The 16080-nt window shown below is 42.4% G+C and overlaps 1 protein-coding gene and 1 long non-coding RNA gene across 3 annotated transcripts; one reads left to right on the forward strand and one right to left on the reverse strand.

The window, feature by feature from the left end:
- Positions 1-6589: 6589 nt before the first annotated feature.
- Positions 6590-12787, forward strand: foxg1b (forkhead box G1b). 2 transcript variants are annotated; one of them, XR_004616374.1, is made up of 2 exons: positions 6590-9463; positions 12723-12787. XR_004616374.1 is itself a non-coding variant. In XM_034609752.1 (1 exon), exon 1 carries the CDS (start codon positions 7320-7322, stop codon positions 8538-8540), a length of 1221 nt encoding a protein of 406 aa, XP_034465643.1. In that variant the 5' UTR covers positions 6590-7319; the 3' UTR covers positions 8541-9761. The 2 variants fall into 2 exon arrangements, 1 of the variants encoding a protein (XP_034465643.1); XM_034609752.1 differs by lacking the exon at positions 12723-12787 and having other exon boundaries at positions 6590-9761.
- Positions 12788-14129: 1342 nt separating this feature from the next.
- LOC117776066 lies at positions 14130-15243 on the reverse strand. Its single transcript, XR_004616383.1, has 3 exons — positions 15043-15243; positions 14798-14801; positions 14130-14410 (listed from the first exon to the last, which is right to left on the reverse strand). It is a non-coding gene; the product is annotated as an uncharacterized LOC117776066 (long non-coding RNA).
- Positions 15244-16080: the final 837 nt, after the last annotated feature.

Below are 16080 nucleotides of genomic sequence, written 5' to 3' on the forward strand. Positions count from 1 at the left end.
AAACACACACACCCCTGGTTTCATCACAGTTTTCTAATGTAGGTCAGTGTGTGAACATCCCAGATACAACAGAGCGAGGGAGGGGGAGGGAGGGGAGGATGGGGGAGGACAGAAAAACATCCAAATGAATGAATCAACCGAATGTTTTGATTTGTAACGGACGCTCGGTCTGTGTCTCTGCCTCGTGGCAACATGGAGGCTCGGTCGCCGTGCCAACCAGGCCCGTCTTCCTCCTCCTCCTCCTCCTCCTCCTCGTCATTCTCTCAATGAAGAGTACACACGTCCCTGCACTGTGTGTGTGTGTGTGTGTGTGTGTTTGTGTGTGTGTGTGTGTGTGTGGGGGGGGGGGGGTGGGGGTGGGGGGGGGGTGGGGGGGGGGGGGTGCCTTGCAGGGGGGTTGCATGTATGAATACATTCAGCCTGTGTGTGTGTGTGTGTGTGTGTGTGTGTGTGTGTGTGTGTGTTTTTGTATGGGCGGAGCAGCATGTGTATTCAGGGGGTTCTACTACAACACTCTATTAATAGCAGTAAACTCCAGATGACCCCGGTGCTGCCGGCGAGTCAGCCTGATTTAGTTTGGCTTCTCTTGGTGTAACGGCTCAGCCTGTAATAATATCGCCAACATGGACGACCAGGACGCTGCTCTCTCCAGAGGGAGTCACCGCGGCAAAGTGCGGCCTCCCTGCTGTTAACGTGCTTTGACAGGTTGTAAGTTCTCGTCCTTCGCTGAAGCTCCATCTGCCGCCTCCTCTTCCTCAAACACTCCGGTTTGAACTTCAAACCATCCGGGTCTGGATCACGTCAGGCCGATAAGCGAATATGAAACTGTTCACCGACGATGCTGTCATATCTGTCAGAGTCTGTTTGAAGCCGGGGCGGGTGACAGACGGCCGTAGGTTCCCGAATATGAAAACAATCAGGTTGATAGGTCTTTGTCAAACATCCAGCGAGAGCGTCGTCCATCCTGGAAATCCAGGAGCCGCAGCCACAACCCTCAAAACTGTGATGACAGAGGTCAGAGGAGGAACCGGCGCGGAGGTCAGAGACACGGCGGCGGAGTCGTGAGGCAGCTCATGCTTGAAAAACAGCGTCGGTGATCGTTGGTACTGACGGACAAACTGTCATATCTCATCATAGTCAAACACAATCTGTCCATGAACTGCTCGGCCCAGGTTTTTCCTGGTTCATAAAATAATGTGCGCAGACGAAGAAAATCAACAAACCACTGGTTTAAACTGTGGAGGGGGGAGCAGCCAAGTTATTTTAAATCTCTTTATTCTTCAATTTGTTCTTCTGAGTCATAAATCAGTCAAATCTGAGCACAAGGACTTGATACAAAGATGTTTAGCTTCAAGGAGACTCAAACTTTAGTTGTTTTCTATGATGTCCATCCTGAATAAAAGTCCAATAAAAACATTGAGAAGATGCTTCTTACAGCTGCAGAATCCGTATCTGTAAGTTTTCTTCAGGATCAAACTGATCCAGTGACGCTCGTCTGCACGTCCATGAACTGGAGCTGATTAAGCAGAGTTTTAATGCTGCAGATTAACCAACAAGTAAAGAAAAGTTGGGCTGAATTTGTGGTCCACAGGTAACTTATTGAATCTAAGGAAAACTTACTACCTCTGCAGGGACGTTACATTTTCACCTGCTTCTGTGTCTTTACGTAAAAACTTCTGGACCGACTTCTGAACTTGGTGGAGGAGGAATCAGCTCCTGGGAAGAACCTGTTAAATCTGATGTATTAGGTGAAGTAGTTTATCGTCCATCTGTATAATCAATATCACCCAAACTCACATCATTTTCAGATCACATGGACGTTGCTTCTTTTAAACATGAGAAATGTTTTTCATCAAACCTTTCCAATAATGTACAGAGTGACATTTATTTTGCATGATGTTGAAAGTTTGCGCCAAAGTGCCGACTGTGCAGTAAGTGATCAGCGGATGTAAACGAGAAGAATCTGTCCTGAAGCCTAATAAGTGAACATTTAAAAAGCGTCCTGAGGCCAAACACACGTCCCAGTGAGCACGACGCAGTTCGCTGGATGAATTCATACGAGCTGCTGGAACATAAGGACCAGCTGCTCGCAGTGGGAATTAAATCTGTAATCCTGCCTCTGCTAAAGCTTCCTTTTCCCGTTTACTTCCACTTACACATGTAGCTCTGATATATACAGTATTCTGTACAAGTGTGGACGCTCCTGATATGATTATTTTATACACATATAATTATTTTATTGACATTAATGATTTACTGGCAACACACACACACACACACACACACACACACACACACACACAATGAAAGCTTTACTGGGACATTTACACAGTCAGTTAGATTATTCTTTAATCAATCATTGTCAACATGAGGTTTTACACTGCAAAATTTAAAATCTAATTTAATTTAATACGAGTGTCCTCAGAATCTGTTTAGATGCTTTAAACACAAAGATGAAACGTCATTATTTTCTTTTAACTTTATCCTTTTAAAAGCATAAATGTTTAATTGAAGTCAAAGTTCGTTTAGTCAGAAACACAGAGTGTAAATAAAGATGGACGACATGACAGCTCCCAAAAGTTGAGCCAAAATGTCTCTATCACCCCCTGGTGGCTGGCTGCAGGTTATAAACCCCTCCTCCTCCATGTTAGCAGATGGGACATGAACCAAACAAAAAAATCAAAGAAGATGTTGGTTTGGTTTAAATTAGTAAATTGTCATATAAAAACAGGCTGAGACGTCATGATTGACAGCTTAGACTGACTCGTGATTGGTTAAGAGTGTGTGTGGGTGGGACCTTAATGCCACTGCTGCACAGCGTTCGAATCTGAGATATTTCTCCTTGATTTGTGTTCAATGAGAGGAAGAGGACACACGTCGTCCATCTTTACTTTCTGAACCAAATGTGGATTCATCCGCCCTCTCAAACGCATCTTTCCTGCTTCCTCATGTTAGTTTGTTGAAAGTTTTCTTTTAAAAAACAAACTTTTTATTCGTGAACTGGGATTTACGTCTTCAGGAGGAACCAGTGAGCTCCGAGGTTAATGCGATAAGATGAAGTTCATTAATCTCACAGGATTAATGAACTTCAGCAGCAGCAGCAGGATAAAGATGAGACAAGATATCAAGTCACAGAGAGAAAATATATTTGAAAAGTGTTTTTACACGAAGTCTCATATAAGTGAGATAAAAGTTGCATGTTACAGAAACGTTGCACATGCTGTCGTCCATGGCTGTTTGTCATGCCGTCTGTCAGCAGCAGGAAGAAACGACCTGCGGTGTCGCTGGGTGGAGCAGCCGGTCGCAGTGATGTCACAGTCTCGTGCAGTGGGGGGGCGTTCGGCCTTAAGGATGAAAGCTCGGCCGTCATCCTCGTCTCAGGGAGCATCTCGGGACAGAGGCTGCACTCTTCACCCCTTTGTTGAGATTCGCCAAAAGACCACGCTGTGAAAAAAGACTGGTGCCAAGTTTAAAGCAAAGTTCCCTGAAAGACCCGAGTGTCCTCAGCAGATGAAACATAATCTGGACTTTCATGTAGCACGATGATTTGTTAAAGTGAACACATAGTTTGTAAAGCTGAATTCAGACATGAACTCTAACCCTCATCACCAAAAGCTCTGGAATCTCCTCGTCTTTCCAAGTTGACGTCTTCGTCTTCTACGTGTACGGCTCCTCTTCTTCATCCTGAGATATTTGTGTTCTTCCAGTTTCACGTCCACTCGCTCACTGTGAAGTTTCAAGATATTTTCCTTTTGTTGTGAAAGCGTCTCACTCGGACAAACTCTGGAGAAAGTCCGGACCCAGTTGTGCAGAGTTCATGTCTGAAAACAGCTTCAGACATGAGGGGGCTGCAGGAAAAGTTCCAGAAAATGTCCAGAGCAAATGACTCGGACGTTTGTGTTCTCACATACAGAACCTCCAGAATACTTTGGATACAGAGCTAAATGACTTATCTGGAATTTACTTTTAAAATAAAAGATATGTTAGTGTGGATGTAGTCTGAATCTTTGCCTCCACTGCAACTTTAAATCTCCATCCTCCAGCTTCCACTCTGCTTGATGACTTAAGCGATCAGATCTTCACTCCTGAAGTTTAAAGCTGAGCAACACGAGAGGAAGACGTGGTGTAAGAACCGTGAAGAAGAGCAGGGAGGTTACATCAGGTTTCTGTCCACGAGGAGCTTATGATATCTGGCGAGTGGACGAGGAGTCAGCCAAGTTCATGTTTAGTGAGACCGGACTCATGATAATCTAACTCTTAAAAGCTGCTCATAAATACTCGTGCTGTTTTGGCAACAGCGCTGTAATCTGTGCAGCTGGTGGCGAGCTCGGCCAGCGGAAAAACTGACACCAGCGTCCAGCCGACTGATACTGTCTGACGGCGGAGAGGAAGAAGAGCTCTTCTTCTTCTCTTTTTCTTTAACCACCAGGAGGTTGAAGCCACTGACATTTATTTTAGGGAGCTCTCACACCTCAGGGTCTGATTTTAAATCATTGAACCAAACAGCCGCAGTGTGTTTCATTCTGTCGCCTGTTGGTGGCGTCACATCCTCTTTGAGGAGTCAAAGGTGACTTTTTATCCAGTTTGAAGTCACATTTTAACTTCACACTTTTTAGATCTTGGTGGTTTTCAACTCTATATTTGAAGCAGATGAAGGATTTTAGTCGTCGGACGTCTGGATCTGAAGTTTTCAGAGAAAGAAGCTGAGCAAACGTTAGCGGCAGCTCGACTCACAGCCGCTCAGAGACGCGTCAGAGAAACACTGAGTTTTAACATGAAGCTGCTTTATTCAGTGTTTTTACTGGATTGAATCAGCGGCTCTGTTTGTTTTGGAGAGGAGGAGACTCTCCCATGATCCTTTGCTGCTCACATATAATGGGTTTAAGTCGTGTGTTTGACCTTTGACCCTGTGATGTGATGTGTCTATAAAATGTAGAGATGCTCAAGATGACCCTGAATGGAAAACTCAACTCCTGAAATGAGGGTTCATATAAATAAAATCACTGTAACCCTCTGTGTGTGTGTGTGCGTCTGTGTGTGTCTGTTTGTGTGTGTCTGGGTGTGCGTCTGTGTGTGTGTCAGTGTGTGTCTGGGCTTGTTAACGCAGCCCAAACAGACCCTTTGTTGAAAGTTCACATGCAGTTAAACAGAAACACCATCTGGCAGCAAAACACAGCAGAGAATTAATACAGTAGATTGGAGGAGGAAATGTGTGTGTGTGTGTGTGTGTGTGTGTGTGTGTGTGTGTGTGTGTGTGTGTGTGTGTGTGTGTGTGTGTGTGTGTGTGTGTGTGTGTGTGTGTAAACTGGATTCAGCTCTGTTGTCATACAAAATCTGCAGACTGAAAACAAACAGTGTCAGTGACGCAGTTTATAAAATATGATATGTTTTGAAACTGGAAGAGTACAAATATCTCAGGATGAAAAATGAGGAGCTGCTCACGTAGAAGACGAAGACTCTGAGATGATACGTCTTCATTTTAACACTTTTGAACAGACTTTTACACGTAAATAAGGTATTATAGTTGATGGTATATTTCTACTTTTACTCAAGTAAAGGATCTGGTAAAACTGCAGAGCACAGAGAATAACCAGGAACCAGCAGCTGATTTTATTTTAAAAACATTTAACGTTTGGTATAAAGTTGGACTTTTGTTCAGAGGAAATAAATTTAACATCTCACAGAATAAAACGCAGCAACATTCTACATTTAATCAGCAGAATTAAGTCTCACTATAGAAAACGTCACATTATGAACACATCACAATGCAAAGCTTCCACCGGACACTGACGGTGCTCACCAGGCGCTGGTGATCGGTAGATGAGACGTCATTATAATTATGTGCATCGTGGTTTTTAAATAATTCATTAATTTTATGTGATATTAACATGACTGCGTCTTTACAACAACACTTATTATCAACAAGGCCTGTAGTCAGGATGAAGTGTCCTTAGTGAGACACTGTCTTTTCTTCTTTTTTTTTACATTAAATCTCTTTATGTAAGTGTTTGTTTACATTCTCTGTAAATGTGATCTTCCTACAGGATGATCTCAGACCCCCCGCAGAGAACGACCCACACAGCCAGAGGTTCAAGCTGGGGGACAAAAAGTAATCCCACTAATTCTGCTTTAATTTTACTGATTGTTTTACATTAAAACACAACTTGAATCTTTCTGTATTTAACTTGTGTTTTATTGGTGAAAAGTAAAAACAGGAACAACAGAGAGGACAGAACAATGTAACAGCCATAACATATAAAGTCTCAGACTTAGTGCATCATTTATCCTTAATGTGGAGCTGGAAAAACATTGATTATTACAGTATTCAAAAATATGATCATTATGAGTTTTACTATGATTAAGTAGCAGTAGTAGTGGAGTGCGTTTCTTTTCTTCTATTCAGAAAATAACCAGGAATATATGTGTTGCAGTAGTAATTACTACCAACTGGAGGCGCTGTCGTTCCAGGATCAGATCTGCCGCCTCCGGACTCTGTGTGTGTGTGTGTGTGTGTGTGTGTGTGTGTGTGTGTGTGTGTGTGTGTGTGTGTGTGTGTGTGTGTGTGTTTGTGTGTGTGTGTCGGTTTCCGGTCCGGCACAATGATTTTTATTATCAGACAATAGCGGCGTGCTCAGTGCCCCCCCCGCCTCACCCTTAACAAAAAATACACACACACGACCACGCACGGAGCGTGCACGCGCCGTGTTTGCCGACACGGATTCGAACTATTATTGTCGTTGAGCAAACAAAGCCGCGGAGGCTCGAGCCTCCCTCGACTGTTTGTGCGCTTTTACGCACAAGCTCCGAACGGAGAGGTCTTTTACGCGCACACGCACAGAGAGGAGGGTGCATGACGCACGGCACAATTACACGAGAGAATATCGGCAAGTGTGCACGCGCGTAAATACCGAAAGAGAGCGAGGGAGAGTAAAGAGATAAAATGAAAGGTTAGTGTTGGAGACGTTTGGAGACGAAGGAGCAGAAAAGAGGATTTGTTGATAAATTCAGTAACTTGGAGAAGCTCCTCCTCCTCCTGATGTCGGAACCTCCTTAATTACTAATTTCTCCTGCAGCCACGCTCCCTCTCTCTCTCGCCCTCTCTCTCTCTCCCTCTCTCCCCCTCTCTCTGTCTGTCTCTTCTCTCTCTCCACTCCTCCATCCATGCTTCTCTCATCCTGACCCTCCTTTCTCTCTCCTCGGTCTCTCTTTCGTTTCCAGCCCGGATAACGGAGGAGGACGAGCTTGGAGTTCTCCTTCTTCTTCTTGTTATTTTTTGTTTGTTATTGTTTACTCCTGGTTTTGTGGGAGAGCCACCGGGCATGGAGGATGTAAAAGACCCGCCGACCGTCCACCGGTCCTCCTCCTTCAGCATCAAGAGCCTCCTGCTGCCCTCCAAGTGCGACAGACCCGACTCCGTTGCCGCTGCCGCCGGTATCCAAGGGACCTTCTCCCCCTCACCGGGCTCCGACTCGGAGAAGTCGCTGGACCCACCGGAGGTGGACTCCACGGCCGCGGCTCTGGACCCGGATAAACCGGGCAAGGAGGAGCACGGGGACGAGGAGGGGGACGGAGGAGGAGGTGGAGAGGGGGACGGCGCCAAGGCGACGCAGGAGCAGAACAGTACCGGTACCAACAGCGGGAAAAACGGGAAATATGACAAACCTCCGTTCAGCTACAACGCCCTGATCATGATGGCCATCAGGCAGAGCCCCGAGAAGCGGCTCACGCTCAACGGTATTTACGAGTTCATCATGAAAAACTTCCCGTACTACCGGGAGCACAAGCAGGGCTGGCAGAACTCCATCCGCCACAACCTCAGCCTCAATAAGTGCTTCGTCAAGGTGCCCAGACACTACGACGACCCGGGGAAGGGCAACTACTGGATGCTGGACCCCAGCAGCGATGACGTCTTCATCGGGGGAACCACCGGGAAGCTCCGCCGGCGCTCCGCCACCTCCCGGGGCAAACTGGCGATGAAGCGCGGGCTGCGCTTCGCTCCTCTCGGGTTGGGGATTAACGAGCGGGCGAACAACCCGCTGTACTGGCAGATCTCTCCGTTCCTCTCCCTGCACCATCACCACCACCACCACCCGCACTACAACGGATCCACGCCCGGCTTTTTGAACCAGGCTGCGGGCTACGGGTCGCTGCTGCCCGCGGTGGAGCAGCTGAGTAACGGGGACCTGGGGCGCTCCATCCTCGGCGGGTCGGCGGGGGCGCTGGGCTTGACGAACAGTTACGGGATGAGCACGTCGCCGGTCGGGCTGCTGTCCGGGCAGACGGCCGGGTATTTTGTCTCAGGGACACAACACTCTTCAGCGGGGCCGCCGGGAGGAGGAGGACACCCGCCCCCGCCGCCGCACCTCCAGCAGGGCGCACCGGGGTACGGCGGCCTGGCCTCCGGCAGCTCGCCGCAGTCCCTGCTCTCAGACTCCCTCAGAAACAGCTCCATACCGGCCTTCTCCCCGGGCGTGTCCGCGGGGTTCCCCGGGATGCTGTCCCATCAAAAGAGGGTGACTCCAAACGCTTTCCTAAACTGAACTCCCCCCTCCTCCCCCCCCCCTCACCGTCCCCTCTCCGTGGATGGCACCGGGACGAGGACGCACAAGAGACGTCACGTTAAGGGCACAGAGAGAAAGTGGTAAATATCAAACACTGATCCACAAATGACGTGGGACTGTTTTGGGCCATATTCTGCCCCGAAGTGCAACGGGTTTATTTTCATGATTTTATTCGCATTCTGTTGAAAAAGGGACAAACTTTTGTTACCGCGGGTTGTACATCTGTAAACTAGACTTGCCAAAGGTAACGCTATATGAGTAGGATATATTTCAAACTATTTATATCTTGTACAAAGATTTTCAGTACTTCATTTGAGTCTTTTATTTATGTTTTGTATTTATTGTACAATGTATTTAAATTCTATTTGTCAGTGTATACGCATCAGTATTGAGGGGGAGGGGGGGGGGGACTTACTTACAGGGTTAATAATTATTTATGAATTTTGAGACAATCGAGGAGGAAAAAAAAGACAATCAGAACTTTTTCTTTTCTCTTTTCTGGAGTAAAAACTTTTTTGAATAAGTGAATAAATGAAGCCTTAAAATCAGCAGAAACAATCAGGGGTTAAAGAGGAAAAACAAGCCTACAAATCATATCTTACTCAGGTTTGACCCCGGACAGGCCTAACAATCATTATATTAACAGTAATAAGAAGAATAGTCATAATTCATCTGCTCTCTGTGAAGAGTTTTCTCCCAAAATATAGATATCCAAACGGTTTTAATGAGCTAATGATAAAAAGATCACTTTAAATGATATAAGTTATATATAAGTAACTGGATATAAATGTTTTTGGAACAGAACTCTTCATATAAAATTATGCAAAACATGGAGTTTTTGTATGTTTCCTGTTTATTATCCAAACCCAGATTGTCATTTTCACTTCACATGATTTTACTGTGTGTGTGTGTGTATGTGTGTGTGTGAGTGTGTGTGTGTGTGTGTCTAGGCCTGTGCGTAAAACCTGCTGCGCATGTGCACTAAGAGCCTCCACACAAACAAACATCCTCCTGAATTGAAGAATAAAAAATACTAAATAAAATAATAATAAAAAAACATTTACCGGCGTCTCCTCCTGCTCGTGTCCCGCTGACCTGCTCCGGTTTCCCGGTGTAAAGTTTGAAAGTTACGGTAGAGGCTGAGGTATGGAGGCCTCAGAGGGACAAACTTTCTCCAATTGTTTGTTTGTTTGGTGGCTTCAAAAAATACACACACACACACACACACACACACACAGAGACACATGTAAACACACACATATAAACACACACACACATGTAAACACACACACATATATATAAACAAATATAAACACACATAAACACACATAAACATACACACAAACACACACACATATATACACACAGCTCTTGTCAAGTGAAAAACTTGTATCTCCAATAAACATCTTAATCTTGAAACAATTTTTTGTCAGAATTGATCTCAACTCAAATTTGTTCAGTTTTATAATTTTTTCACCTGGAAGGTTTTATTTCACCAGAGCCGCTGAAAAATTAAATTAAATGAAAACACATTTGCACAGAAACTGAGAATATTGGGGAAACAAGGTTTTCAGTCAACTTATATATGCACAAACATATGCAACTTATTTATTTTGATTGTTCGGGAGTGAAAACTGCAGAGCGAGTTCATCAGCTGACCTCTGCAGAGAGGCCGCCATTTTCGACCTGCTACCGATATTAATGTTTGATGTGACGATACTAAGCTTTTAGTGAATTTCTATTTTACACATTGTTGTGTAATGAGAACATGATTTTAAATTCATTTTGTGACTTTATTTCAACACGTGGGAGGTTTTTTATTTAAAAAAAACTTGATTTTGTGTTTTTTTTTTTTGTCCCCACAAGTTCAGTTTGTTTTAAATGAGAATTTTAGTTGAGTTTAACTTACAACGGTGTCACTACATTTTATGTAAAAGCTCAAAACACTGAGACGTTTTTTCACCATCATTTGAAAGTGCTGATTTTATTAAATCCTGTCCAACTCATACAAATTATTTATTTTCTTAATACTAATTTAAATAATCACTTGCTAAAATGTAATTTAGATTAACCTCATTAATCACATGACACAAAGTGGCCACTATATTTTATTTTAGTAGAATAACGATTGTGTTTTAGCTTCTATACAAACTTTAGTGACTTAAACTAGCGAAAGAAAAACAACGAAAACGTTTTTACTTTTTTGAATCAGCATTTTTCAGGTTAAAAAACAACAATTGATCTTGTAGATTATTTGCAAATCGACTTATTGATCCCAACGTCATCGAATACAGAGACAAACGTCGAAATAAAATTGAAAGTGTATTTTACATCAGCGAGAGCGATGTGACTGCATTGGAAGAAATGCTATTTTCTATAAGCACAGAAAATAAAATGTGCAGTGTTTACCTATCAGAGTATTGATTGATTATTGATCGGTTTGTCTTCAGATCTCAGGTTAGCCGGTCTGAGCGACACAATCCACGGCAAATAAAGTCGTCTGTGCAAAACTGAATGAAAGTAAACAGGTAAACAATTAAAACAGGAAACGATGATGTGAAGGATATTTTACAAAAACATCCGCTCAACATCGATACAGCAAATTTAACCTGTGTTAAAATAAAAATATAAAAATTCAAAATTTCAGAAATGGCGAAAGGTTTAAATGATCATGGTTCAAAGGGAATAAAGACGTTTTAAAGAAATAATTTAGATTAAAATCTTCCCATTCAAAACTGACATTAACATTGAACGGCACTGTTGGATATATTTATTATTATTACAATTATCATCTGTTTTCGGGTCGTTTAACGCAAAAACAAATGTTGTCGACTGAAAGTAAACGAACTGCAGGTTGAATTTGATTTTAAATTATTTAAATTTGAGATGTTAATGAAAATGAATTTTGTGTACGTTTCTGTTGATATTTTAAAAGTGGTACAAATTTAAACTGGTATTATTTTTTACAGTGTTAGCCAAGAATAAAAAACTGTAACCTTCTTATGTTTACCTTTGACAAAAATAGAAAAATAAAAGCTACAAGAAAACACACACACACACACACACACACACACACACACACACACACACACACACACACACACACACACACACACACACACACACTGAAAATAAACAGAAACATAGGAATATTTCAAAATAAAAGCACAAACACAGTCCAGCGGGTCTGACTGAGCCTCGTTCTGTTTGAATAATAAAAAAAATGTAATTTTTGAATTTAAAACAGTAGAAAAAGTAGAAACAGATGAAACTGACTGATCCAGGCTCAGAAGTTTTTTATTTTTATTTCTAAACTCTTCCTGTGTCACTTTTTCATTTTGGTTTTGTAAAACAAAAATATTTTAGAATTGTTTTTATTTTGAATTGTAATTTGTTTTGCACTTCTGTCGTTAGTTCACTTGTACGAAATCTGTCCCATCTGTTCTGTTGCTGTTTGTTTTTTTTCTCAGAGAAACTTAACTTGATTAAAAAGGATAAAATAACCAGAGTTTCTGTTTCACTGATTAATGTGTGGAATCATTTAACATCACGATCCTCAAATATAACGATTACAGGTTTTATTTTTATATAAAAGCATCATTGATATATAAGGTGGAAGCAGCAAATATATGTTATTTTAAGTTTGTAGTTGTTTTTCTTTACGTTGTTCTATACTTGAGTTTAATTGTTTTAAAAGTCGTAAATGACAAACTTTTATTTGATTAAACAACATATTTATTTTATTAATTTAATTACGTTTAATTTCTTCTTGGGTAATTTATACGGGAATGTTCCAAATTTTTGAAATTTAGTTTTGACAATGCATCATTGAGGATTTTTTGTGTGATTTATAAGTAAAACCTAGATAGATTTATAGATGGCTTGAGATTTAAAGACGATATATGTATTTAGATATTTATTTTGACCTGTATTAAACAATTCAGGCCTGATTATGATTAAATTGTACTTTGGTTTGGTTGTGGAGTTTTTGTTTGAAGGTATATTTCTTACTCTAAAATCAGTGACTCTTCACCTCTTTAATCCAATTTAACAGCTTTTTATTTCCACTCTGATTTGTTTGGTTTGAGCTCAGAAGTTTTTCACTTTGACTTTTACTCTTCTTTTCTTCGCTGCTTGAACTCAGCAGTATCATGTGATCAGAGTGTGTGTGTTTGTGTGTGTGTGTGTGTGTGTGTGTGTGTGTGTGTGTGTGTGTGTGTGTGTGTGTGTGTGTGTGTGTGAAAGAAAATTTCTTTCTTTCTACAACATAAACGTCCAGTTCGACTGTTGTGGAAAGAAATCAACACAGAATTAATTCATTTTCTCTAATTAATTATTACAGGTTTAGGAAGTTATACATTTTATTATGAATGTCTCATTACCAAATGAATTGCAGCATAAATATTCATCTTTCTCAGAACAATATTTGCTCTTTTATCTTTATTATTTCTATAAAAATTGGAATATTCTTAGTTGTGAACTTTTACTAAAACTTTATGTTTATTTTATTTATATTTGAACGAATGTGAGTGAACGATGTTTGACTGTGGACTCAGTATCAGAAGGTGCAAAGACGAAGAGACGGACGATAAACTCTGAGATTCTTTATAACGATTCATCGGAGAGCATCATAAAGTATAAGACACACAAGAGAAGACAGAGAGGAAATCAGACATCCACCCGTCTGTCCTGTCTTTATGTCTCTGCACATGTCTTCTGTTGATGCTGTTCTTCTTCCTCTCTGTCTCCATCTGTCTTAATCTCTATCTGTCTCTGTCCTCTCCCATCTGATTCTTCACCCGTCTGTCTCTCTCTCTGTCCATCAGTCTGTCTCCTGTCTTCATGTCTCTGCATATGTCTTACTGTTGTGGCCTTTTACTGTTTATCCTCTTCTCTGTCTCTATCTGTCTTTATCTCTGTCTGTCTGTGTCTTTGTCTCAGTAGGACTTGTCTGTCTCTGTCTTTTTCTGTCTCTCTTCACTTCCATCTGTGTCTTTATCTGTCCGTCTCTGTCCATCGCTACCTACAGTTTATCGTTGTCTTTTTGGCTGCTGTGCGTCTTCGACTCTGCTACTCTGAATTTCTGTCTTTATCTCAGTCTGTCTTTTTCTGTCTCTCTCCACTTCTATCTGTGTCTTTAAGCGTCTGTCTCTGTCCTCCTCTGCCAGTGTCCCTGTCAGTCTTACTATCCTCCTGTTTTTGTCTTACTCTTTACCTGTTTCTTTCAGTGTCTCGCCTCTCCGTCCCAGTAGTCAACATGTCTTCTTGTTTGAGTCTGTTCATCCTTGTCTCTGAGTCTCTGTCTCCATCAGTGTCTACCTCTCTCTGTCCCTATCTTGTCGTTTCATCATGTCTCTGCTCGTCTTTTCTTTGTCTGCATCTGCCTCTGTCCACATTTATCTGTCTCTACCTCTAGCTTAGCATTTTTCTTGTCTGTCCCTGAGTATTTATCTCATCTCTAAGACTTTTTTGAGTCTGTCTTTTTCTGGTCCTGCTTGTGTCTCCGTCTCTGAAGTTTTAAGACAAGTTTTCTGTCTCTAACTGTGTCTCAACTCGTCTGTCTCTGTCTCCGTCTGTGTCTCTGCAGCTTTAAGAGGAGTCTCTCTCGGGGGGAATTTAGGTCAACGCAGCGCCTCCATCGGCGGCGCTCTTGTTTTGGCAGCTGGGGCGGCCCCAGGGGGCGGGGCCGAACGGAGGGGGAGGGTGTGTAGTGATGTAATTTTGCCAGTGATGTCACTCCCACCGCAGACGAGTCAAAAAAACAGTCAAACTTACTGGACAGGCCCACGACTGGTCGTCTGCTGCCAGAACTCAGCCGACCGTGCCGACGTTCAGCCACAGTCAGGAAACTTGAGGAGGAACAGAATGGACTGTTTCTACAACCAGAGAAAGAGACACATATATTCACCATGTATAATCCTTTGATCATTTCAGAACTATTCCTTTGATCAACTGAACGTCCTGACACGGTGAATATAGATTATGAAACAGAAATAATTAGCTATAATTGGTCGTGTTTGGGGTTTTAGCTGCGTTTCCATCGCAGGAACTTTCACCGGGAACCAGGAACTTTTCCGACACAGGGACCAGGTTTGAAATGAAGTTAGTAAAGTCTTTTTGGACCCATAAAAGTTCCTCCTCAGGGTGTTTCTGCTTTACAAAAGTACAGGGACCTTTGGGGTGGGGCTTAAAGTGCTGAAGCCTCCTGGTGTCTGGCTGCAGTATAGCTCAAAAACCCTCCTCCTCCATGTTAGCAGATTGGACATGGACCAAACAAAAAAAATCTAAGTACATGTTAAATAAATGTTTGTCAAAGATGTTTTCTGTCATTTCAGGTCGTTCTTATCTCACCGATGTTTGTCCAAGTGTTCATGTCTCTGATCAGTTTGGTTTTAATTAGTTATTTGACGATTAAAAACAGGCTGAGACGTCATGAGACTGAGTCAGGATTGGTTGAGAGCATGTGTGGGTGTGACCTCACAGAACGTCTGACGGTCGTCACTCATACGTTTCTATCGTCCAACAGTTTGTTCCAGTGACAAACACAAGGCTCCTCCTCCCGACTGTGACAGTCCTGGGCTGTCAGACGATAAAAACTGGGTTGAAGTGATGAATAAAACATCGGGACTGACCTTTGACCTCCGCACTGTTGGGCTGTCATGTTTGCGATCCCAAAAAACAAAGCAGCTTCTGCATCATCGTTGTAAAAGCGTCTCAGTGGTTTGTCTGAGGAGTCGACAGAAGAGACGAGACTCCGACCCGCAAGGAAGAGAAACTTTAAACTTAGACTAAAAACACAACCTCACATTTATCAAACTCAGAGAAGAACATTTAAGATTTAACTGCACTTTGAATTCAGTCAGTTTGTCATTAACAATTTAACATCAGCTGCTGATCCACGTAGAAGCAAAACAAAGGAAATCAAGCAGCTGCTTGTGGAACAGTGAGGAGCCGGTTAGTGCTAATGTCGTAAGTAGGATATTTTAAAAACGTTAATACGCTGTCTTTACTTTGTGTTTCACTTCTCGGTTACGTTCACTGAAACTTCCTCAGATCCGATGCTCATCCAGCTCCTGGTGAAACAAACACATTTTACACAATTAGATTAAAAACTCAAGTTGAAAACAAACATTTTTGCAGCTACACGTCAAACTCTGTCAAACTTCACTCAACTTTCAACCAGAAAAACTGAGGATGAAATGACACAGATTTCCCTTCAGGGATCTTTAACGTTTGTTTTACTGACACAGATTCTCTGCTCGTGTTCTTCTTTCCTTTTGAATTAAACTCAGTGGTGCAGCAGACAGTGGAAGAAACTCGTGAACTGACCCTCCTGGGCCTCTGTACATTTCAGTGCCATGTTCTCATGCTGCAGTTTAAGAAAAATGTTTTGTATTTAACACGTCTGTTTCATGCCAAGAAGCTTCAGGCCACATTATTTCATTCTCCATCTTTAATCACATGAGACGTTGCGTTGTCTGCTGGTAATTATCTGTATTAGAAGCTGGCGGCGGCGGCG

Source organism: Hippoglossus hippoglossus, chromosome 15 (assembly GCF_009819705.1).
Source record: "Hippoglossus hippoglossus isolate fHipHip1 chromosome 15, fHipHip1.pri, whole genome shotgun sequence".
Classification (NCBI taxonomy): domain Eukaryota; kingdom Metazoa; phylum Chordata; class Actinopteri; order Pleuronectiformes; family Pleuronectidae; genus Hippoglossus; species Hippoglossus hippoglossus.